Source organism: Hibiscus syriacus, unplaced genomic scaffold (genome assembly GCF_006381635.1).
Source record: "Hibiscus syriacus cultivar Baekdansim isolate YM2019G1 unplaced genomic scaffold, ASM638163v2 tig00111013_pilon, whole genome shotgun sequence".
Lineage (NCBI taxonomy): Eukaryota > Viridiplantae > Streptophyta > Magnoliopsida > Malvales > Malvaceae > Hibiscus > Hibiscus syriacus.
The window spans coordinates 1,980,352-2,005,075 of NW_024062953.1; the positions used below are offsets into that span (position 1 = coordinate 1,980,352).

A 24,724-nucleotide genomic window follows, 5' to 3' on the forward strand; every position below is an offset into this window, starting at 1 on the left:
TCCAATTGAAAGTAAATATTAATAATATGTCGTTAAGATCCTTCAGAAGTTGACATTATTGAACTCTATTACTCTTTTTTTAGTACGCCTAAGCTAGGATCACAGGTGATAATTGCTAGCTGTGTCAGCAAATCCCCTTTATTCTTGGGAGGGGGAGTTACTTAGTAAGGTTCTTGGTATTGTTAATGATAATACCTAATCTAGGACAACTAGATAGGAATTATTTGGTGATTGAAGTACAGGGTAAAGTAAAAGCTACCATAATAGAACTAGATAGTAACTCTCGATCAAAAGTTTAATGTACTGGGCAATTGGTTCGTGGTAGGAATTGGGTTATACGAAGGATTCCCTATTTATGGATGGGAGATGACTCAAGGTTGAGTAATGGTTTGTATATTGGATTTTAATTTCTTGGTGCTGTAGTTAAATAAGAGAACATGTAAGGTGGTTCTAGACATTGTTTCTAGTTTCATTGGACATCATGCCTGAGATTGGGTATGTTAACAACCATCAACAATTTCTAATACATCTTAAGTTTAAACAAGTACTCTTGGTGAGACAGCTCCATCAAGGAACTTACTTGTTCTTGTCCTCTTTGGAAATTGTGGAAATTTTGTGCTTCAATGATTCAATGCTTTGGAACTAATCATGATACCCTGCGAGCTCCTTCGTAGTTAGCTGACATGATTCGATCACTGCAACACAACTTAGCACATACATTTTCATGATAATATCTGTTTTTCAGTTGTGAAATTGAAATCGTAATCTTAAAGTTTTTTTACATTTTCAGGTAAAACCTCTCTTGCACAGAGGAGTGGCAGCTGTTGAAGAATTACTTGACCCTAGACTCAAATGTACGCTGAAAAATTCGACTCAAGTAGCCCTTCTGTTGTTTGGTGAAAGGCTATTTGCTTGACGTAAAGATTGCTCAGCCTGAAAGAATTAACAATAAATAAGAAACTCAACTTGTGGGGTTGTTCTGGCTTAGATGATGATATTTTTGGTAGTATAGTTAAGCTTTTAGCCTTGTAAAACCTTAGATATAAGATTGAGAGCATTTATTCCAACATAAATTTATTCTGTTTTTGTTTAATTATCCAAAAAAAATTATTTTGTTTAATTGATTTTATTGTAATTTTAGTGTTTTTAAGTGTAATAAAATTAATTTCATTTATAAATTTTTTGTTTTAGTATTATAATGTTATTCAAGTTTCAAATCTTTAATAAGTTCATCATTTCAACTAATATATTTTTATTTTAAAATTTCAAGTTAAGTTATACTTAAATTATTAATCAATTTTCACATTAAAAGTAACTTAGATTTATGAATATTTTAACTCAATTTATATAATTTAATAAAATTATGTTCAATAAGATAATATTTAAATTTAATTTAGTGATTATAAATAAAATTTATAATATAAGAATTATAAATAATATAAAGAATTATAATTAATATAAAAATCAAATTTATAATATACAAATTAGAATTAATATAAAAACTAAATTTCAAAAAGTAATCATATTAATTTAATTATCATAAGTTTAATATAAATTTAAAATAATATAATTATATTAATTGTAACATATTACTTATAAGTCATGACAATATCATATTTCTTTAACATGTCAGATTATTAACAAGTTGAGTCAATTACAGGTCAGGTTGAAAACAGGTCAGGTAATACCAATTATTTACCAGGTTAATCTTGGGTTCGGGTTCATATTAGTCGGATGCAGTTCGGGTTCGAGTATCATATTTTCGGTTCAATTCGGGTTCAGGTCGTTCTTAGGTTAGGTGCAGATCGGGTTCAGACCCATAATTTTCAGGTCCAACTCGGATTCAGGTCAACACCAATTACGACTCGATTCGGTTTCAAATCGCTGCAGCGCAGGTCAAAAACAATTTTAACTCTAGTCGGTTTCAGTCAATTTTACATATTAAGTCAACTTTTTACACGGGTGAGTCCATCTAGTGCCCAACTAATACGTTACAAAGTTGACAAATGTACGATAGATGTGGGCCATGTGGCATAATTTAACAAAGACAACTCAGAAAACTCGTTTTATATATATTTTCCGTACCAAACAATTGGATTAATGAGAGGTCAGTAGCTTGAACACGTAAGATCAAATTTAATTGGAATTTTGTAAGTTTTTATAGGTGAAATAATTATCCAATTCCATAATAATGATTGAGATATTATCGTTTTCTATGATTTAATTCCATTTCGGCCCTCATATTATACAAAAATTTCCAATTTGACGTTTCAAGAAATTTTTTAATTACGTTTGATATCTTCATTTTCATTCCTTCAATTACTTTAATATTTTATAATCTATCATTAAAATAAATGTCACATGTGATCAGTGGTTGATCCATAAATATTTTTCAGGATAGACACATATATATCAATAATACAAACTTTTTATAGGGAATAGACACGAATAAAATTTCAAGTAGACACAATCGGTAAAATGAAAAATTAACCGAATAAAATTTAGATTCCATAATAGATAGATGCCCGCCTTAAGAACATATTGTATATGCCATTGCGCGCGGTCGTATTCGAAATATTTTTAAATTGAAAATAGTACTTTAGATATTGTTAATTTAATAATGCTTTTATGGGATATCTAGTATTTACTATGTGGGTGAAAAATTGATTGAAATGATCTTCTAAGTAAATTAAATCAGGAGTTCTTTTACAGCTATTAGTCTACTTTTTTTTAATTATATAATTGCTACCGGTAAAAAGTTGACAAACAAGAAAACTTGGGCAAAATATACTATGTTTAAATGATCGTTTTAGTGACTAAACTTTAAAAAAAATATAAAATGATCATTAATTTCAAATAATTACAAAATAATCATTAAATTTTATCAAAACATTAAAAAGTATAATTAATTTGTCGAACTTTTACGATCATTCCAATTTCCTATATATATATATATAATTTTTGTTTGACAAAATAAGGGTACAATTGAAATTTTATGAGTGTATAGTATTATAACAATTATTTTTAAATATAAAGATCACGTATACTATTATTATTGAGTTGAATATTTTTCATCCTAAAATCGACATGATCTTATATTTAAAAAATCGAATCAACCTGATATTTATCTAAATTAAAAAAAATCAATTCTATAAGATAGGATATAGTTGAAAATTGTCCAATTTAAGTTAAATGCCCATCCTTAATTAGGTGATTCTCACATTTCAATTTATTCTATAAACAATATCAAGATTTAAACTATTAGCATTGGTTAAAAATCTAATGTCTCATCATATTAGACCAAATAATTATTGATAATATTTTATCTTTTTTAAAATACATATAGTAATAATTCAGATATTTATATAAAAATAATGATAGTAGAAATATAAATTTTAAAAATAAATTATTGTTTAAAAATAATTTAATTAATTTATATTAATCATTGAAAATAATAATGAACAGATTAAATATAATATTAACCATGTATATATATTTATATAAAGGAATACTTATTTTAATTTAATTAACTCATTATTGTTTTCATTAATTTGTCTATAATTAGACAAATAAATATAATGGAATATAGAGAAGAAAACGAAGCGCTGAAATGCTGGCAAAGCGTGTGGGGCCTACTTCAGTGCCGATAGTAACGAACACTCCATTCTGATTTCGCCACGTCATGTAAAAACAATCGCCTATTTTATTGGTGACTGATATGAGTCCATGATCTTACCCGAATCACACAATACAAACTGTTCACGTTATCAAATTGGTCATTAAACTTTAATACTCTTTAAATTTAGCACCAATCTTTTGATATTGGGTTATTTTAGTCAATAAACTGTTAAATCATTAACTATGTATTAATATGATAATTTATTTCTCATTTTTTTTAATAAAAAAATCATTTTCTAGTTGTCGTTGTTTGTTAATTATTACTCGTGACTTATCGTCATTCGTGATAAGATTAATACTTAAGTGTTTACATTTTACTCTTGTTACTTATCATCAATTTTTAATTGAAACCTACTCAAGATCAAATAAAGATTCTTCTAAAGGTCGATATTCTAATTCCTTATTCTCCTAATAAGGTTGTTTTATGAGATTAATTTTGAGGTTTGTTGTTTATATTCTAAAAAAATAACTTTTACAATTAATTTTTTTGAATAAATACCATAACATATCAAACCTAAGCAAATCTCTAAATCCCAAAAATAAATGATTTTTTATGTTTAATTTTGTAAGCTTTAATTTAGAAAAAAATCTAAATGTTGAAGGACGATGACACAAGTTCATTTTTGTATAACTTGGTCGGAAAAGATACAAAAAATAACAATTTTATAACGACAAAAAGTGAGTGAAAATCTTTAATTTTGATAAAGATAATAAGATAGAATAAAAATTTATTTTTTAGCTCCAGGTCAACAGTATATTGGTATGTTATACGTAGAAAGTTTCATGTTAAAATTGAAATATTTTAAAGTTAAATGACATAATCGACAGGTAGACTAAAGTTTAGTGATATAATGCTAGAATTTACCTTTTTATTTGAATATATATGCGCCTTTTCTCGAATTTACCCCCAAAATTAAAACACGTTGGGTCCACTGCAAATACAAACTATAAATCAAAAGATTTAGAAAATAAATAAAAAACCAAAAATAAAAATATATGCTTTTTTCTTCATCTCTGCTCTTCTCTCCTCTTTAGCTGAATCATTCCGTCCTCAGATCCGCCCTCGATCGATCCAAAACCAACTTCATTTTTCGAAACTATTTTTTTTCTAAAAGTAGTTTCCGATCAAATCAAAATCAGTTTGGTTTTTGTTTCGCCATTGGAGCTGAGTTTTTTTCAAATATGGAAAAAACGACGGCGTTTAAAACAGAGGAAGGCGACGGAGGACAGGAGAGAGAAGTATTGTTGAACTGCAGCAACGGAAGCAACGGCAGCGGCAACGGAAACGGCGATCACAAACATAGGCATAAACCTTCAGCCAGCTTCGGTGGGGACGAGAAGGGGATTTTTGAATTTTTCGGATGGGTGTATCATATTGGAGTCAACTCGATCGGTCACGAGTATTGTCATCTTCGCTTCCTCTTTATAAAAGGAAAATACGTTATGATGTACAAAAGAGATCCTCATGAGAACCCCGGTATTGTACGTACCGTCACTTTTCCTGCCCTCCCCCCCTTTTCTTTTGGACTTAATGGAGCTTTTTGATTATGTGTACGTCTTTCATGTAGTTTTTAAGTTATAGTGAATTTGATTTATTCATTTACAATGGAAGAAATTATTTAGGTAGTCTTCCTTCTAATTTGGGTGTTCCAGTGAATGGGTTGAGATTGAGACTGTGTTTTGGGGGTTCAAATATTTGATATATTTCCAATACTGTTGAATTAGTAGAATGAGTTCATAGAATACAAGGCTGCCTTCAGATAATTCAGCTTATGCATGGGGAAAAGAAGGTTAAATGCATTTTTGTTTATGAATCGTTCTGGTTCCTTAAGAAGTTAGTATTTGTTTTCTCAGTAAGGAAATCAGGTCATATTCATAATAAATATAAAAGTTAAATGAGAGAGAACTTGCAACTTTTTGTCTGCAACTTATTTATTTGCTTCTAGGAGGGCACCCTTCAGAAGAGAATGCAATTCATAGAAGGTTAGATGCTTTGGACTTTGTAGAGAGCTGATTAAAGTTCATAACACAATACAATAATCAACAAGATGCGGCAAGTCTATCAAAAGAGTAAAGAAATTACTCATGTTATTGTTCTTGTTAATATGTGGCCTTTCATGGTTACATGATTTAACTTATGAATTTAAGTTCGTTATTGAATTTAGTTTGACTTTATTTATAAAAGGTGTCTCTAAATGCCTCTTACTCAACTCTTGGGCCTTGGATAGAGTAGAACTGTCTTCTATTATGAGAAAGGGACAACTCGTGTAGGCCTCCAATTACAAAGTTCAAATTCAAGGCTGTTTTTTCTTCCTTTCCTGTAATTGCATTTAATAGGAGACTATTTTTATTCACTTATTATTATGATGGTGATATTTGAGAGATCTTCAATTACAATATTATATTTGGAATTTGTTTTCAATTCTCTTGCTTGGTTTTCATTGTTATCTATTGCCAATGTTCTTGAAGGAATAATTACTTAATTTTTGTGGATCTGACCATTCTTCCAATTTAATTGTTTAAGAATTCTTGGTTTCTGATATGTTATCTTTTCCAGAAACCTATTAGGAAGGGTGTTATTGGACCTACATTGATGGTGGAGGAGTTAGGACGGCGGAAAGTCAATGATGGGGTAAGTCTGTAGTAATCATTATTTGCTTAGTTCGTTTTTGTCTTTCACTATTATTTTTCTTTCAAAAACTTGCTTTTGGTTTATTATGGTTCTTATTCTTCTTTTCCAGTTTTCTTTTTCTCACTTGCTCTTTCTGGTGGTTGATTGTTTAAGCTTTTTTCGGTTGGATCGCTTCATGATTTTTGAGGGCTATTTTGACGATTTTATGGTTAATCAATCTTCACGCTGTGCTTGACAGTTTTCTTCTGTTAACCATTTGTAGGATCTTTATGTCATACAGTTTTACAATCGATTGGATGAGTCCAAGAAAGGAGAAGTAAGTTTGTTTCACAGAATTTAATTGATAATGATTGCTGGAGTCGGCTTTTATTGTGCATTAGTCATATGGTATTGTGTTGGTATGTATAATCTTTGAGTTTATCCAGTTTTTGTAATTTCTTAGTTTACAAGTTATTATACAAATGTTTTGGACGATAGCATGCTTATATTGGCTCATATTTCAACCTCTTCCTTGAATTATTTTTCAATCATGTCAAAAGATATTAAATCCTGTGGTTGGGTTCAGTAACTGATTGAGCAGGTTTATAAGTATTTCCTCTTGTCTAGGATGTAATATAAAAGGGAAGACACAATTCTTGACAAGATAAATGTGATTGGTCCAGTAATCAAAACCACATATTTATTTTTCCTTTAAGTTTTGGCTGAGTCCTTCAAGTCTTATAGTGAAGCCATGGTGCATTTGTTGGTTCCTCTGGTGATGCTAATGCATATCATAGGACCAGGAAAGTGTCAGTGTTTACTTTTCTACACAGAGAATTAACTCTTTAAGTTACTTTTCTTTCTTATTAATGGTTAGTTTGTCTTGTGTGCCGAAGTGACTCATGACTAACTTGGTGTATTTTGTCTTCAAGATTGCTTGTTCTTCTGCTGGAGAAGCTCGGAAATGGATGGAGGCATTTGACCATGCCAAGCAACAGGTATTTGGAAGTCAGTTAAAATGATCTGATTCACATATGTGGTTGCTTTCTTAGAAGAGATGAATTTGTTTTCCTCATGAATTTTCTTATGTATTCACATAAATTGCTACCTATTTCTACAGGCTGAATATGAGCTTTCAAGAGGAGGTAGTACCAGAAACAAGTTAAGCATGGAGGCTGAGTAAGACATTTTTCCTTGACTATCTTGCTATAGTAGCGTACTTGAGTTTGCTAATAATTAAAGACTGATTTTAGAACTTTTATGGATACTATATTTCTTAAGATTGATGGGGGAAATTCCATTAATAGATTTCAATTGATGGGTTGAGTAGATACAAAGAACACAAGGTACTTATCTGTGAAAGTAATGAAGGGCAGTATAACTAGATTGTTCTGTGATGTTTACTTGAGACTAAAATTTTGGTTTTGGTATTCAGTTCAACATATATGTTTATTTTGACTATGTAGCTAAACTGTAAGATATACTAGCTAGTAGCCACCTGTAACAAAATCAAAATTTCTTCATGCTTCTACAAATTATACTTTTTCTTACTTACATTCTTTTCTGGAAGAATTATCAATTGCTCTGCCTGTTTTCTTCTGAAGTATTGATTTGGAACATCGACCACGAGTAAAGCGGTATGCACACGGACTAAAGAAACTTATAAGAATTGGAAAAGGTGAGTTGGTATTTTTCATGAATATATTTTTAGGCCATTGCACCTTTTAATATTCAAAAAAGACTAATATGTTCACTTTGTGGTATAAAATAACCTCTTAGTGTATCACAGTTAGTCTTCTTCCTCATGTAAAATATTACTGAGAACTGTTTCAAATGCTGTTTATCATGTGCAGCTATTACATATTACCTATAAAATTATAGTTGAATCATGGTAAGCTAATGCTTCACGCATTGGTCTTCAGATAAAAAAATGCTGCATTCCAGGGTCCACCTTCTGCAAAGCCTATATGGTTTTGTATCAGCTGTCTTGCTGAACTTACCAAATCTTAAATGAAGGCGATAAATGAAGCCTATATGGTTTGAAAATTTCTAACAAACCTTTTGCTTTCTTTGACATAGTTTTGATGAGCTTGGAACTTTACTGGGAATTCCTCCTAATAAGGTAGAATTCTTATGTTAGAGAAATCTTAGTTTTCTTCTGATGGAGAGAGATAGTGACGTTGAGAGAGTAAAATTGAGAGGGGAGTTTTCTTCAGAGAATGTTTGGACGGTGTTCGTTGATCATCTCAGTAAAAGAGTGTCTCGACGAGAGTTAAGGGAGTTGTTTTCATCTCACGGTCCGGTAGTCAGAGTGTTCATTCCCAGAGAAACAAGGAATCCGAAATACAAATTCTTCACTTTTGCTTTTGTGCAGTTTGGCAATGAGGAAAGTCTAAGAAGGGCGATAGCCAAACTGAATGGTTCGATGATTGATGGTTGGAGGATTTCAGTGGGTACTGCAAGATACAAGGATGCTAGGGTGAGGTCAGTCGGGAAGAACACTTCTTTGGTGATGCCTTCAAGGTCGAACACAGAAGATCTTTCAAGGTTCAAAGAGAAAGGGGTTATTAACAGGAGTGTAAGGGATACAAGATCTTACAAGGAGGCCTTACTGTCTGATAGATTGAAGAACAATGCATCGGACCATAGGGATCGGTCGATCGATGGTTTCAACAGGAGGAAAGGTATAAAAAATAGTTGGGAAATGCATATTCCGTCTGAGAGCTCTAGTTGGGTGAAGAGATCATTAACGGGGATCATCAAACATTCTTTTGAGTTCGAATTAGTCCAGAAGGCCTTAGTTAATGAAGGTTTTGATGTCCAGATCTCTAGATGGGGTTATGTCTGGAATTCGTGTGTTATTACATTTAAGTCGACTGAAGAATTGATGGATGCATGGCTAGAGAAAAAGGAGGAGTTATTTTTCTGGTTTGATAGGTTGGCACTTTTATTGAACGATGATGGTATTCCAATGGCTTTTTGCCTCGTACATCTGTTTGGGGTTCCATTGTTATGTTGGCAAAATTCCTTTTTGGAACGGGTAGCAGGAAAGTGGAGATTGGTGGAAGAAATTCATGAAGATACAGTTATCAGAGCAGACCTATCGATGGTGAAGATTTTGGTTAGGGTGGCCAGCCCTTATGACGTCCCTGAGGAGATAACTATTGGTTCCTATGGAAGATCGTTCAAAGTTAAGATTAAGCTGGGTTCGGTGCTTGAGTATTCTTCCGTTTCCTTCAACAAGTCGCTGGTGGGAGGTTCTGACAATAGACAACTTGGTGAGGAATTTTCTGGAGACAAGGTTGACAGTAGTCTGTCAGATAGCATGGAAAGTGCTGAACGTTCAGAAGAAAACAGCAGACAAAAGGTAGATATTTGGTTTGACCAAGGAGCTAACACGGGTTTGGTTGGAGTTGGTGAGGAAATTCAACTCCCAACGTTTAACAAAGTTGGGAAAGGCATTAATTGTGTGCTGACAGCGTGTCAGGATCTTGGGACTAACAATTTTGGTGAATACGCGGGTTTGGGATGTAGATTTTCAAATTTTTCGGCTGATGGGTCTATAGCCCAATCATCAGATAATGGGCAACTTGGTTCTCCACCTCTAAAAATTATTCCAGCTGGGCCTGGTGTTAAGCTGGATAAATTTGGGAAAATGGACCAGAAGCAGTTTCTGGTTGAATCTGCAAACTCAAAGGAAGATAAAAATGGAGGTCTGCCACTTTCTGGTTTGAGAAAGTGTTCTAGAGGATTGGAATCAAATTTAGAGGAAAAGCCGATTGACTACATTTTATGTTCTGGAAGTAAGATTTCCAGGGGAAGAACGCTTGATCGATCCAACTCTCCATTGACTACAAAGAGTGAACCGTTGGATAAGAGAAGTATTAGCTTCAAAAGGGTCTACAAGAGATCCAGGGAGAGAAGACATTGGTTAGAGAAAGATGAAATAGTTGTTCCTCGAGAAGAGGAATCTCTAGAGAGGCTAAATGGGAAGATTTTGGATCCTAATTCAGTTCTGCCGGTCAGTGCAGTAGCAGAACCTAATTTGGAAGGCTGTATGGGGTCTACTTTGGAGAGACAGGTTGTTGACAGCAGTTTGGATAGTATGTGGGAAGGGTGGCACTTAGAAGGAGATAGTTATTCCTTCAACTCTATGTCCTTTAATAGAAGAGCCAAAAGATTGTTGACCAGATTGGCATTGGATCAAGTTAGCATTGAAACAGTTTCTTCTTCAGATTTTGTTGTTCTTTTGGAGGAAGCTATAGCTACTTGGGAAATCAGTAATGGATTGGGTGTGTCTTTCAAGGGTGGGAAATCAGCTTTTTTGGAGAAAATCATAAAGTTGGAGGAGGATTTGAGGCTGGTTTGATTTTCGGTGTTTATTGGGTTTTCTAATACTTATTTGAATCATGATGAAATTTCAATTAGCCATTATTACGTGGAACGTTAGGGGTTTGGGAAGGAAGGAAAAACACAGAGCTGTTCAAAATCTAGTTTTAAAGAGACGTCCTTTTCTTCTTCTATTGCAAGAAACAAAAGTGGAGAAGGTTCAGAGACAATTTCTTAGGAGAAGTGGTTTGAATTCTCTTCAAGGTGTTGCAGAATCTCCAGCAGTGGGTTCTTCTGGAGGGCTATTGAGTTGCTGGGATGAGTGCTCTTTTGAAGTTGACAACCTTATTATAAACAGAAGGTTTATTGCAGTTTTTGGAAAGTTTCGAACTTCACAGTTTAGGTGTGGTTTTATTAATGTTTATGGGCCTAGTATTGAAGAAGAGAAAGCAAGCTTCTTTGAAGAGTTAGCTGTTTTTATTTGTGGACTGAATATCCCTTTATGTGTGGGAGGTGATTTTAATGTGCATCTTTCTGAAGAAGAGAAGGTGGGGAGAGCTCCAAACAGAAGTTCAATAAGAATTTTCAGCCAATTTCTGCAACATACAGGATTAATTGATTTACCTTTACATGGGGGCAGATTCACTTGGTGTAACAACCAGGATTTACCCACCTATGTTAGACTGGACAGGTTCCTCGTTGATGTTCATTTCCTAGAAGCATTTCCTGATGTTACACAATACTTGTTGCCAAGGTCAGTGTCAGATCATAATGCTGTTTTTCTGGAGAATGAGGGGGTCAGTTGGGGGAAGAAACCTTTCAAACTCTTTAATTATTTGATGGAAGAGGACGGTTTCCAGAATTTAGTTGAGTCTACTGTTAAAGAATGCAAGTCTGATCAGAGGAAAACAGGAATTTTATCTATCCTGAAATCTACTAAACTGTCGATCAAACAATGGGCGGGGAAGAGAGACCATTTTCCTTCTGTAGAGATTACAGATTTAGAAAAGAGGATTCACTTGGAAGAAGTGAACTTGCAGCAGAGGCAAGGTACATATGTTTGGGACAGAGGATCAGATTTGAACAATATGAGATCAGAATTATGGAGGTTGTATAAGATTGAAGAACAAATATGGTTTCAAAAATCGAGAGCTAGATAGGTGGAAGAAGGGGACCACAATACAAGATTTTTTCATACTTGTGCGTTGATTAGGAGAAAGAGGAATTCCATGAATGCTTTGAATGTCAATGGAGAGATAACTCAAGATCCATCTGTCATCAAAGCTTGTGTCAAAGATCATTTTTTTGGAATTTACAACTCTAGTTCTACTTTGGAAGTAGAAGATATGAAGATGAATTTTTCAAAAATTTCAGTGGAGCAAAGTAATATTCTGGAAAAAGAATTCACGGAGGAAGAAATATGGGAGACTCTACAATCATGTGATAGCAACAAAGCTCCCGGCCCGGATGGTTTTAATATGGGCTTCTTCAAGAAATTTTGGGTTGTTCTTAAGGTTGATATTCTGAAATTCTTTCATAACTTTTATTCAGGGAAAGATTGGGAACATGGAGTAAATCATACTTTCATTACTCTTATCCCCAAGGTGGCCAATATTGGTGGATTAGATGACTATAGACCTATAAGCCTTGTAGGAGGTTTGTACAAGATCCTCTCAAAATGTCTTTCGAGGAGATTAAGGAATAGCATTTCTGATGTAATAAGCCCTATGCAGTTTGCTTTCATTCCAGGTCGTCAAATTCTGGATTGTTCTCTTATAGCCAATGAGGGGATTGATTTTTGGAGGAAAAAGGGACTCAAAGGATGTGTGTTTAAAGTGGATTTTAGAAGGGCATACGACACTGTGGATTGGTCTATTCTTTTTAAGGTTATGGAGAAAATGGGTTTCGGTTCTAAATGGAGAAGTTGGATAAAACAATGTGTTACTACTGCTTCTATTTCAGTTTTGATAAATGGGGTACCTTCTCAGGAATTTCCTATGGCAAGGGGTCTCCGCCAGGGCTGTTCTCTTTCGCCCTTGCTTTTTAACTTAGTTGGGGAACTCCTAAATGTCTTGCTCTTAAAGGCTGTCTCTGATGGATTGTTTTCTGGTCTGCATATTGGGAGGAATGAGACTGCTTTCAACTTATCTCATCTGCAATTTGCAGACGACCTAATTATTTTCTGTGGGGCTTCGAAAATGGAGATTTCAAATGTTAAAAGGGTCTTAAGAGTGTTTGAAGTTATGTCTGGTCTGCAGTTGAATCTTAAGAAAAGCAAGTTATTTGGTGTTAATACGCCTACAGAGGAGGTGGAGGAGTGGGCGTCGTCTATTGGCTGTGCAGTGGGGAAATTTCCTTCTGATTATCTAGGTCTGCCGCTTGGTGCAACACGGAATTCAACCTCTCTTTGGGATCCGGTTGTTTCAAAATTTAACAACAAACTAGCAGGTTGGAAAGCTGCCACCCTTTCCTTGGCAGGGAGATTAGTTTTGATTAAATCGGTTCTCTGTTCTCTTCCTACGTACTACTTGTCTATATTCAAAATTCCATCATCCGTAACTTCTAAACTCAACTCAATCATGTCTAAGTTCTTATGGGGAGGTGGAGCGGAGAAAAATAAGATTCATTGGGTTAGTTGGCTTAACGTGTGCAAGCCAAAGGAGGCTGGTGGTTTAGGAGTGTTAAATATTAGCAATATGAACAGAGCACTATTGGGGAAATGGTCTTGTAGATTTGCTAATGACAAGGATGTTGTTTGGAGGAGAATGATCTGTTCAAAATACAATATTGATCCTTTTTCCTTATTGTTCAATAGCAAAATCCCAGCTCAAGCTTCTTGGATTTGGAGCTCGGTGGTGAATTCTTATTTTAAAGAAGACTCTTTTGGTTGCTATTTCCGCAGCATGTTCAGACTAGAAGTTGGGAATGGTCAATTTATTCAGTTTTGGCAGGACAAATGGGCAATGGACTGCCCTCTTAAGGTTTCTTTTCCGAGGCTGTTCGCAATCTCTACAAACCAGTTTGGAAAACTGATTGAATTTGGCGAGTTCAGTTCTTTGGGATGGATTTGGAATATTCAGTTGAGGAGAAGCTTAGCCGATTGAGAATTTGAACAGTGGGCTAACCTGATGGCTATCATTTCTAATTTTTGTCTGTCTAAAGAGGCAATCGATGGTCTGATTTGGAAAGGAAACGGAACTGGTGTCTATTCTACTAATTCATGTGTGAAGACTTGTTCTTTGGCTCAGAAGGATGATTATGGTTGGAAGAAATTTGTGTGGAAAGGTCTGGTGCCACCAAGAGTCGAGGTATTCATGTGGCAGGTAGTTCTCCAAAAACTGCCAGTGAGGTCTGAACTGGTTAAGAGAGGGGTTACGGGTATAACAGATCTTTCTTGTCCTCTATGTAATTTGGAGGTTGAATCTTCTTCTCATTTATTTTTCTCGTGTTCAGTTGTGTGGTCTCTTTGGAACAAATTTGTGCAGTATTGGAGTCTTTCTGTGGTTTTTCATACAAATGCGCAGAAGTTTCTTCAAGCTTGGGAAGATCTAAATCCTAGGTCTGCTATTTGGAAGTTTATTCCTGCCGTTGTTATTTGGACTGTTTGGAAAGTAAGAAATAATATTGTTTTTGATAGAGGGAAGTTTGACCATCTTAATCTATTTTTCCTAGCAAGAGTACGACTTGCATCTTGGTTCTTAGCTAAGTTTGCAGATTCTGTTATTTCAACGGATTCTCTAATCGGGACCCTTCTCTTGGGGATTCATGCTTTCTTCTCAACAAATCGATTGTTACTACAATTCCTTGGTCCCCCCCTCCTAAGGGCTTTGTAAAATTGAATGTGGATGCAGCTACAAATTCTGATTGGAACAGCAGTGGAGTTGCGGGTATTCTAAGAGATGAGGAAGGTCTTATTCTAGGATCTTTTAAGGAGGCCACGGGTCCAGGTCCACCTATTATGATGGAGCTAAGGGCTATCCAGAAGGGCTTAATTTTCTTTGATTCAGTGAAAGGAGGTATTAATGGGCGTTTGTTGTTAGAATCAGACTGCAAACTGGCAGTGGATTGGGTCAAGAATGGAACTTTCTGCCCTCAGATTTTTGTCATTCTTGTCAGGAACATAACAATTAAGCTAAAAGAAGTTGAGGGTGTTATTAGATGGGTTGCTCGGACAACCAATATTGAGGCTGATGGGTTGGCTAAATCCGCCATTGGCTAATTCCAGTGTGTCTTAGGGGTATTTTATGTTGGGATTTTCAAATTGTTGTAAGGGGCTTATCTTCTTGTTGTAATCTTATGTATTTTCATTAATGAAGTTTAAGGCACTCTTTTCCTCCTTCCTCTGAAGAAGGAACTCATTATAAGTTCCTTATTCAAGAAGGGGGTTTTTAACGAGGCCTACAATTCCTATCCAAAAAAAAAAGATAATGGTTTCTTAAATTTGAACATAAGTTGGTGTTAGAAAATTTCAGCAGTTCAAGTGTGCGTTTTCTGTCATGTAAAGCATAAAAAAAATCCTTGAATAAATGTTTTGTGAAAAAATTATGGTTTGGAGAGACTGAAAAGGCATTACTGTGTCATATTCAAGCAGGTAACCATCTGAGGAAGTGAGAAGTGAAGTTTAGGAATAATTGATATGAAGTCTCTTTTTATTTATTTTAAAATTTAAAGAAAATACCTTTTTATGCTTCTAATATGTACGTCTTAATGCTTTTTCAACATTTTATAATTATTTTATATTGCTGAGTAAAACTTATAGTTTTCTTTTATTTTGGCTGCTCATAGGTCCAGAGATGCTTTTGCGGCAAACCTCAAGCTTGGGTGGTTATGGTACATCAGATGGATACTTTGAAGGGCAGTTTGGAGATGCAATTGAAGCACATGAATGGAAATGTGTTCGTACGATCAATGGTATGCTTATACATTTTTCTTTTGGTTAAACAAACTTCATTAATCCAAAAGAGAAAAAAATACAAGATATTAAATTGTAACAAATGCCGATAGGTTTAGACTTGTTGGATTGGAGCAATGATATGTAAAAGCACTGTAGACAATAACCCATGCAGAACTGGAAAACTGTTATGATGCATTCATCATACTGTCACTGTTAATGGTTTACTGCAATCAACCGCGTCCTTTAAACAATTCTATTTGCTTTATCATGTAATCTGCCTGATTCCCGAGCATGTTGGCAGAAGAATTAAAAATTTCTTCTCATTAAGATCTGGAGAATGAAAGATTTGATTATTTGTAATTTACTTTAAGTATCTCATCATGCTAAGAAAATGGAATGGTCCTAATAGAGAAACAATTTTTGTATAACCATCTAAAAGTTTGCTTTCTGATTGGTTTCAGGTATTAGAATCCTTGAGGATGTGGCTGATTCTAAGGTATATAACATCATACTTATTCCACCCCCCCTTTTAATTTATTTAGGAAAAGCATCTTGATAGATTTTCCTGCATGTTTTTTCGAAAGTTTGGAACTTTAGCCTTACTCCATTCATATTGAAAAAAATTGTACACGAACGTGAATGATAAAGCAACATTAATTATTGACTTCACAGTTAATTCGTAGTGCCAAACATGCAGTTTACAGATACTGCTAATTGAACTTGTAGATCTAAATTTCTCAATGTCTGTGTTTGTTTCTGCAGCTCTATTTTGTGTTAAAACAATAATTGGTTAATCAGCCTTATGTTCCTAAACAATATCAAAGTTTTAAATTTCTCTTTATCCGATGAATGACTCAAATCTCTTCTTTAAATGATCTTTATATATTTACAGAATGGAAAAGGTGCCCTTGTAAAAGCTGTTGCTCTTGTAGATGCAAGTGCAGATACCGTTTTTGAAGTAATCTTAAATCTGGACCGTCGTAAGAGATATGAGTAAGCTGTTCCGTCTATGTTCCTTGATTTCATATTCCTGGTATGTAAGTTTAGCTTCTCTACTAACTATCTTCACAGGTGGGATACGGTGACTGCTGACTTGGAGCTGATAGATTCTTATGATGGACACTACGATGTTGTTTATGGAATATATGATCCAAAATATCTTACTCGGTAAGTTTTTCCAGAAGGGGACTCCTACTTTTTTTGAAGAACCATTCCTCCAATGTTTAGTCCACATGTAAACATATCAAGTGGTTTTCATCAAGCCAATTCAGAGTTTGCACCTATGATTGATTGATGTATCCTCAATTTTTTGTTTCTCTTTAAAACAGATAATGATAAGGTTGAACAATATTTATTTTTCTCTTTAAAACAGATAGTGGTAATTAGAGGTTGAACATTATTAATTTCCTCAGTTAATATTAAGTTAATCAAATTGGCATGAATCTATATTGTATCTTCTGTCATATGCTTGCATTTATATGTCATATTACATGTTTTCTAGATGGAAATCCAAGAGAGATTTTGTCTTCACTAGGCAGTGGTTTCGAGGGCAAGATGGAACATACAGTAAGAAAGAAAATGCTGATAATATTTTTAGTTCACTAACTTGCCTCTTTTTTTCTCATGCATGTTATATGTTTGTTTTGGCAGCAATTTTGCAACTTCCAGCTGTACATAAGAAGCGACCTTCTAGGTCTGGATATCGGCGTACAACAATTAATCGTAAGAATTTGTATTCGTAGTTGGTCTCTATTGCATGAATACATTGTGCATTTAAAACAAGAGAAAGTTCTGTATTTCTGCTTTGCATCTCTCTTCTTTCTTTCTATGCATAAAATTTTATAGGGATTGATTGATCCAAATAAATGTGATTATTTTTGTATGTTTAGAAAATGCTGCTTTTAGTCGTCTGGTTTCCATTTTGTAGCAATTCAATTGTTCATAAGGTAGTGCTAGGGCTGTGGAGTACTGTGAGATGTCTTTTATAGTTTTCATTGGTAAAGACACCCCGTGGTATAAATCTTGCTTATAACTCTGTTCATTATGTGTATCTCTTTATTTGTGGATGGCAGCATCTACATGGGAGATTAGAAGTTTAAATGCACCCATGGGTTCAAACATTGCAAAATGTCTTCTAACACATATGTTGGAGTTCCATACTGAAGGATGGCTTCCATGGAAGAAAAATAGCAGCTCAAAGTTTGAAAATACCATCCCATATGCTTTATTATCCCAAGTGTCAGGTTGAGCTATCTAATCAAGTTCTTATTATCTGGCTTATGGTCTCATACTAGTAAGTAATGGCTTAGGAAATCATGTCTTATATCTCTATTTGAAAGCTGGGTTTTAGAGTTCTTTTTCATTTTAGAGACATGATCAGCTAAGAAAACCTAGCTACACTGTTCTTTCATTTATCTCTTAAGTGGTAAATTTTATTGAGCAGGATTGTTGTTTGACTGAACCACGTTATAGATATATCATGAGTATACATATGATTTTCTGACGATGTAACATGTAAGTAATACATTTCTTTCCTAACATTACACACAGACATGGGCTGCTAACAACAATGAGAGCAGGAATGAAAAGCCGAGTCAAAACCTGCGGGATTTTGTGGCTTATATCATTTATGCCTCTGCTTCTGTGTAGTTATGTTTCCTTGTAAATATGTTTCAGGGTTAAAGGAATATATTGGAGCAAATCCATCACTGAGTTTTGAATCTTCCACCATGGTTGTCCAGTCAAAACTTTCTGATGTTTCAACTTCCAATAGCGACTTTGAGGATTCAGATGTGCGGGATGAATTCTATGATGCAATTGCTGGTGGTTCTTCTTCATCTTCAGAAGATGAAGAGAGTGAGGATGATGCAGACAAGAAGGTAATTCCATTGTGCCTCATTGGAAAACACAAGTGGCTTCTCTCATTCCAAAGAAGAGTTAAAATTTGTTGTACTATTTGATCTTGCTGAAATATTAATTGTTTTCTTAAAATCTTCTCTCATTGATAGCTTGCTCTCAACTTTGTCAGGAAAGGAAAATTAAGCTGAAGAATGTATCTTGGGCCATCTCAAGCTTAGCTTTGAAGCGAGCTTCAGGTTCTTGTCTTAAATTTTGTATCGGAAAAGATCAGTCTGATTTTACTTTTTTACTCTTATTTTAAAGGGACAACTTATTGAGGAAATCATTCGCTACCGAGTTATTACGTATACTAAGTATAAGGTCACTGCATATGCAGCTCCTGATGTAAATAAGGAATTGGATCCAAGTGTACCTCCTGTCCATTTCGATCCAAGCCAATTCAATGGTTCCCTCCCTAAAGGAAAGGATGAGACTGGCTCAAATTGTTGGACTTCTCCTAGTGGTAGGGGATTTATGATAAGAGGAAAGACTTACTTAAGAGATAGTGGCAAGGTGTGTTTGTTTTCTTCTAAATCACATGTATTTGCCATGTTGTTTTGTTTGTTTTGATGAGTGCTTTCATCTATTTATTTATATCATCAAAGCATGAATATATATATATATATATATATATATTGATTTCCAGAGTTCGATGTTTGGTTATTGGAACTAAGAGTCCAACAATCTACCAACAAACTACATGCTTGTTGGCAAAAGATTGAAGCTTGACTTTCTGGTATATTATTATGGCAAAAGCAATGGAAATTGGAATGGCAATCGGTGTATGTTTGATTGTAGTGCTCTACTCATTCATTCGGATCTCATTCTGAGTTGATAAGTTTGCTTCTCTTTGACCGTCATTAATTCTGTTTATGATGGGTCATGGATGTGATTTAATTTCCTTTTAATGTCTGGTTTCTAAGATGACTGACTGGAATTGGCTTTACATGTGTATGTTCTGGTGGTATTTGCTGTCTCACTGCTGTATTCTTCATTTGATTTAAAAGTTGTGACCCTCTGGTTTAATTCAGTCATTTTACGTGCTTTGTTTGAACTCTTATCACATTTTGATTCATTTATTAGTTCTAGCTTTCATATTTTGCGAGTTCTTGTGTCTTGGCTTTCTTTACGATGAAAAATATATATTTTTGTTTTGTTTCTGACAGGGACATCATTTTGGTTTATTTTCTAATTTTAGCTTTTATAATATGTGAGTTCTTGTTCTCTTGACTTGATGAGTTTCTGTGTCATAATGTGCTGTTTTTAATGCAAATCAGAAATTATGGTTTTCTGTATGATGGAAAAAGATTTCTTTTTGTTTCATCTGACAGAGTGACAACCCTCCTTTGGGTTTTAGTGTATCAGTTGTGCTTCACATTCCTTGTTCTTGCTGAGATACTGTTTGTTCTGCAGAGAATCAATTAATATTGTAAATCTTTTTGCAGATCATGGGTTCAGATCCCCTTCTCACGCTAATAGCTGTTGACTGGTTCAAAGTTGATACACCCACGGATAAAATTGCATTGCATCCTAGGTGTCTAGTTCAGGTATTATACTAAGCAAATTTGTGCATTTGTTGTTTTTATTTATTTTTCATTTACTTTGACGATTATTGTGCAGGAAAGCCTTACTACTATAGTTTGCTATTATCCTTCTGGATCTGTTCATCTTACGTTCTCAAAATTTAATGCTAAAATCTATTAAATGGAACAGTAGTATTTCACACTTTTTCATGCTATGGGGAAGCTGCTCCTATGCTAAAGGAATACTTTTCAATATGAGTAGAATTTTATATATTTTGACGTTTTGCTTATAGGGTATTTATTTAGCATTGCTTCTGTAGATAATTAAATAAATGAATCAGGACTCATCTAGCAGGAAATCAAATTTGTTATGCTTCTTACTATTTATTATTTTTACTTTGACATTTCTGAGCTGGAATAAGATGGTTGCCTTCAGATGAGGTTTTTCTTAAGTTTTTCTAAATTTGATTAACCTTTTAGACTGGATGAAACAATTTTGACCGACATCGGAAAGCTTCAAAGTTTTCAGTTTTTACGGTGATCTATAGTAATCGTTTCTTCTATTTATATCTCTGGCTAACAATAATAATAAAAAAAGCCCTTCCCTCCTTAAATGGTTTCACTTAACACCATTCTTTTCAAAATAATATGTTTCTTGTCTTATCTTTTCTTGTACACTCATTCGGCCTTTTGCAGCATCCTTATCCCAACTACACTAATTTTTCTGTATTATGAGACTTGGCTAAACAACTAACTACCAAAATGTCAGGTTGACTTGCAATTATTAAGATTTTTGTTCCAGTTTGGAGATTTTCTAATTTGAGGATCACTGAACTGGCATTTATACTTGGAATATATCCAGCAGCAAATAGTTTGCTACTCCTACAGGTTGTTAGAGACTATAAATTTGTTTTTGGAACTGTCAAACTATCTATTTTTCCATCTTTATATTCCTAGTATACGGGAACATTTTTGTTCTACTGATAGAGAACACCTTTGAGATATTCTCTATCACACAGGACACCAAAAGTTCCTTTCCTGCTGGAACAAGCTAATTTTGCAAATATTTTTGCTCTTGCGCGTGAATTTGTGTAATTGAAAAACAGCTTGAGTTAAGACCTAACTGATATTTTTCATTTTCAGACAGATGCTGGAAAAAAGCTTCCATTTATCCTTGTGATTAACCTAGAGGTATGTATGCAGATGCATCTTAACCTCTTTTATTGGTGCTGGGTGCATGCTCTTGAGCGAAATATATATCATATACTGGAAATTTTTATTAGACTCTTTCATTGGTTATGAAGAAGACTGTTCCATGTTAAAGACTACAGCAGAAAACTAACCATTAAAAGATGAAAGTTTTGCTCGGGACATATAAGTTTGCTGATGCTTAGGCCATAGTTTAAAAAAGAATATTGAGTTCATTTAAAGAAATGCTAATCAATAAATAGGCATACTTGTACTAGCGGATGATATGAAGACTACGGTGGAAATATTTGAACAATTTTTACTACTATTAATGGTTGACTAAGATCACTCTCTGGCCTTTACACATCCCCTTCTAGCATCCACTTTTCTCCAAAGAATACCGACTTTTGAGGATGAAAATGGGAAGCATGGTTGCTTGGGGAGAATTTTAATGTAATACTTTTGTCGTTTGCAACTAGTTCCTTTTTGGTCTTTCAAAGAGGATATATATGTTTTGCTCTTTCTTTCAGGTCCCTGCTAAACCAAACTATAGTTTGGTCCTTTACTATGCTTCTGATAGGCCCGTGAATAAAAATTCTTTATTGGGAAGATTTGTGGATGGAACAGATATGTTCCGCGATGCACGATTTAAACTGATTCCAAGTATTGTTGAGGTATGGAATGCTATATTGTAGAGATTTCTACTGTTAATTATCTATTTTATGGTCATATTATTGAAATTCTTATTTGCCTTCAAATTCACAGGGCTATTGGATGGTCAAGCGTGCAGTTGGAACAAAAGCTTGCCTACTTGGGAAAGCTGTTACCTGCAAGTATTTCAGACAAGACAACTTTCTCGAGGTAATGCAACCTCAGTTTTTCTAACTTGCTTGCCTGAATAGGCTGCTAGTGATTTATGCATCTACATTTTATTTTGGTCAAATTATGGTTTATCTACTATGCTAAACTTTATGGTTTAGTCCCTGTACCTTAATTTGGTATAATTTTGTGCCTCTATTTTTATGATGTTATTTGTGAGTTCTAATAGCTAACACCGTTAACTATTCTGGGTAAAATGCTGATGTTGGGCTTTTCTTAAAAAATCCCTTCCAACACACAAGGAAAAAAAATCTTTAACCGGAACTTACCAACTTAGCATCATGAGTTGAAAGGGTGTTCTTAAAAGAGGGGGGGGGGGGAATCTGTGTAAGCATTTTAATGTGAACATTTCACGGTATTAACTATTTGGATCAATTAATGAAATTATTGAAGTGGAGGGATCAAATTATGTCAACTTAAAGTAGAGAGACTAAATCCCAAATTTGAGCACAATAGAAGGACCAAAATCATAATTTGACCTTTTTGTTTTAGTTGTGAAATTAGGCATGTCATCGAAAAATGTGAACAAGTAATATGCAAAACATAACTGCATGAATCAAGTGGGAAGTTAGAAATCTACATTTAGTTTAAAGCATGCATCATGTCTAAAACCACATGAGATCAAGTGAGAACTTTGGGAATCTCATATTTTCTGACGTACACTGGAATATGAAGTCTGCTGATGTTATAATCTTAGAACTTCCATTACAGAGACATGTACTGCAATTATCTTTTCAATACGTTGAGAATTTAATGCCTACCTGGTATCGAACTAGTTTGAACTTGATGATGCTGTTGCCAAATCTTCTCTTATGCAGATTGATGTGGATATCGGGTCATCATCTGTAGCAAGAAGTGTCATTGGCCTTGTCCTTGGATATGTCACAAGCTTAGTAGTAGATCTTGCAATATTAATAGAGGTCTGTGCCTTTCTTCTGCTCTTAGTTTTAAATCTACCATGCCATAGCGTGGCCTTTCGTTTCTGACATAATTTGGGATGTCTTATGGTTGATTATTGTGCAACCGTCAAGTGCATTTTGTTCATTTGCTGTTTGAATCATCTATGAATCTTTGTGGCATGCTTCAGAACTCTGTTGACATTTTGAAATTCGTAACCGTGCTCTATTTCATGACGATGAAAGTACTATAGAAATTCACGCCAGCTAACCTTTAGCAGCTTTATAAAGTTGAATTGTTCCTGCTTTATACATCTGAACCCTATGCATTGACACTTGCTTTCCTTCTGCAGGCAAAGGAGGAGTCAGAATTGCCTGAATACATTTTGGGCACCGTTCGACTAAATCGTGTTAAGCCTGAATCTGCTGTACCACTTAACGATTGAAGTTAACCACTTTGTTATAATCTGGTCTTTAAGCATCTTGTGGTCGTTGTGATGAGTAGGCTCGGATCATAAACGCTTCCGATATGGTATTAGATTATTGTTGAGTTAGCTTCCAAACTAGTAGCATTTGCAGCCCAAATTTTCTTTATTTTTTCAGTTTGCAGCTCACTTTTACGTACATTAAAATGATCATATTGGTTGAAGAAACAAATGGTTTATTTTGGACATTAAAGTTTCCCACAATTTGGGACATGGTTTGGTTGAAGGTGTAATATGTCCTTGGTACAACTTTTGAAGGATTGCTTTTTTTTTTTAAACCACTGTATCCATTGGGATTTCCGACAACCGTTTGTTGAGAGAGAGCCGTGTGTTTTCTTTGCATTTAATTTTATTGTTCAATTTTTACCACGATTTTTCGGTATTTGGATTGAATATAAGATTACGTAATCAAGGTTTTTAAGATGGTCATGATATTACTAATAATGTCAAATTTTGATATGTAAAAATTCCAATAACAGATGTTTCTTAAATAATCATGAAATTTCTGATAGTTTGACCTTAATAATTTCGGATAAAATTTTGAAATTACAAGTTACAAATAAAAAATACATAAACTATAGATCAAGCAAAAGTATTTGCAAGTCCAATGGAACTTATACATGAAATCAACACATTGTTCAACTTGAGATATAGATTTAAAATTTTGTTTAAACCCCTCATATTTATTAATGACTAAAGGTTCCAGCAAACAATGGGAAATAAGGTATCCCAATCTTGGTCTTCTTCTCGAGTTAAGAATAAATATTTTTTCTTATTAATCCAAGGTGAATATAGGATATCATATGTTCAAAAATTCTCAACCATTTGTCATTGAACGCTTATACTCTTGACGTACATGGTACTCTAACTTGAGACTTCAATAAATAATAATAATTCTTTAACCATTGAGATCATTTTATTTAAATAAGCCATCTTTTAACATGGTTTGAATTAAATTCATGCATTTTTTCCTCCGGTTTGACGATTCCATACCATTGTTTCAACCATGGAGCACATGGCCCGTATTTTCTTTTCCGTTTTTACATAATCGACACAACGGCTCCGATGGCATATGCCAGCGGGCCGACAAACACCCTCCGAATCCGATGACATAACAGCTCCGTTTTTACACTTGTTCCTCTCCATTATGCCGTTCCGTATATTATTGTTTCTTCTATTTTCGTAGTTAAACTTTAAGAATAACTAAACAACGAATTCTATCAAGTTTCCTTTGAGAACTTAGATTTCATTTACTATGTGAATTAATATGAATGAAATACACATGTATTTCAGATTCAATATAATATATAGTTGAAAAAATATATAAATATTCGAATTTATCA

The 24,724-nt window shown here is 34.2% G+C and overlaps 1 protein-coding gene across 2 annotated transcripts; it reads left to right on the forward strand.

Moving 5' to 3' along the window:
• The first annotated feature begins 4,685 nt into the window (after positions 1-4,685).
• Positions 4,686-23,608, forward strand: LOC120149900 (protein ENHANCED DISEASE RESISTANCE 2-like). Of its 2 annotated transcripts, XM_039162603.1 has the most exons (22): positions 4,686-5,160; positions 6,236-6,310; positions 6,573-6,626; positions 7,222-7,287; positions 7,410-7,468; positions 7,894-7,967; positions 15,404-15,529; positions 15,974-16,008; positions 16,405-16,505; positions 16,584-16,679; positions 17,014-17,078; positions 17,163-17,234; positions 17,585-17,755; positions 18,189-18,391; positions 18,541-18,607; positions 18,748-18,923; positions 19,856-19,957; positions 21,077-21,124; positions 21,652-21,795; positions 21,887-21,982; positions 22,819-22,920; positions 23,250-23,608. In XM_039162603.1, exons 1-22 carry the CDS (start codon positions 4,861-4,863, stop codon positions 23,340-23,342), a joined length of 2,325 nt encoding a protein of 774 aa, XP_039018534.1. In that variant the 5' UTR covers positions 4,686-4,860; the 3' UTR covers positions 23,343-23,608. The 2 variants fall into 2 exon arrangements, with proteins under 2 accessions (XP_039018534.1, XP_039018536.1); XM_039162605.1 differs by lacking the exon at positions 17,585-17,755.
• Positions 23,609-24,724: the final 1,116 nt, after the last annotated feature.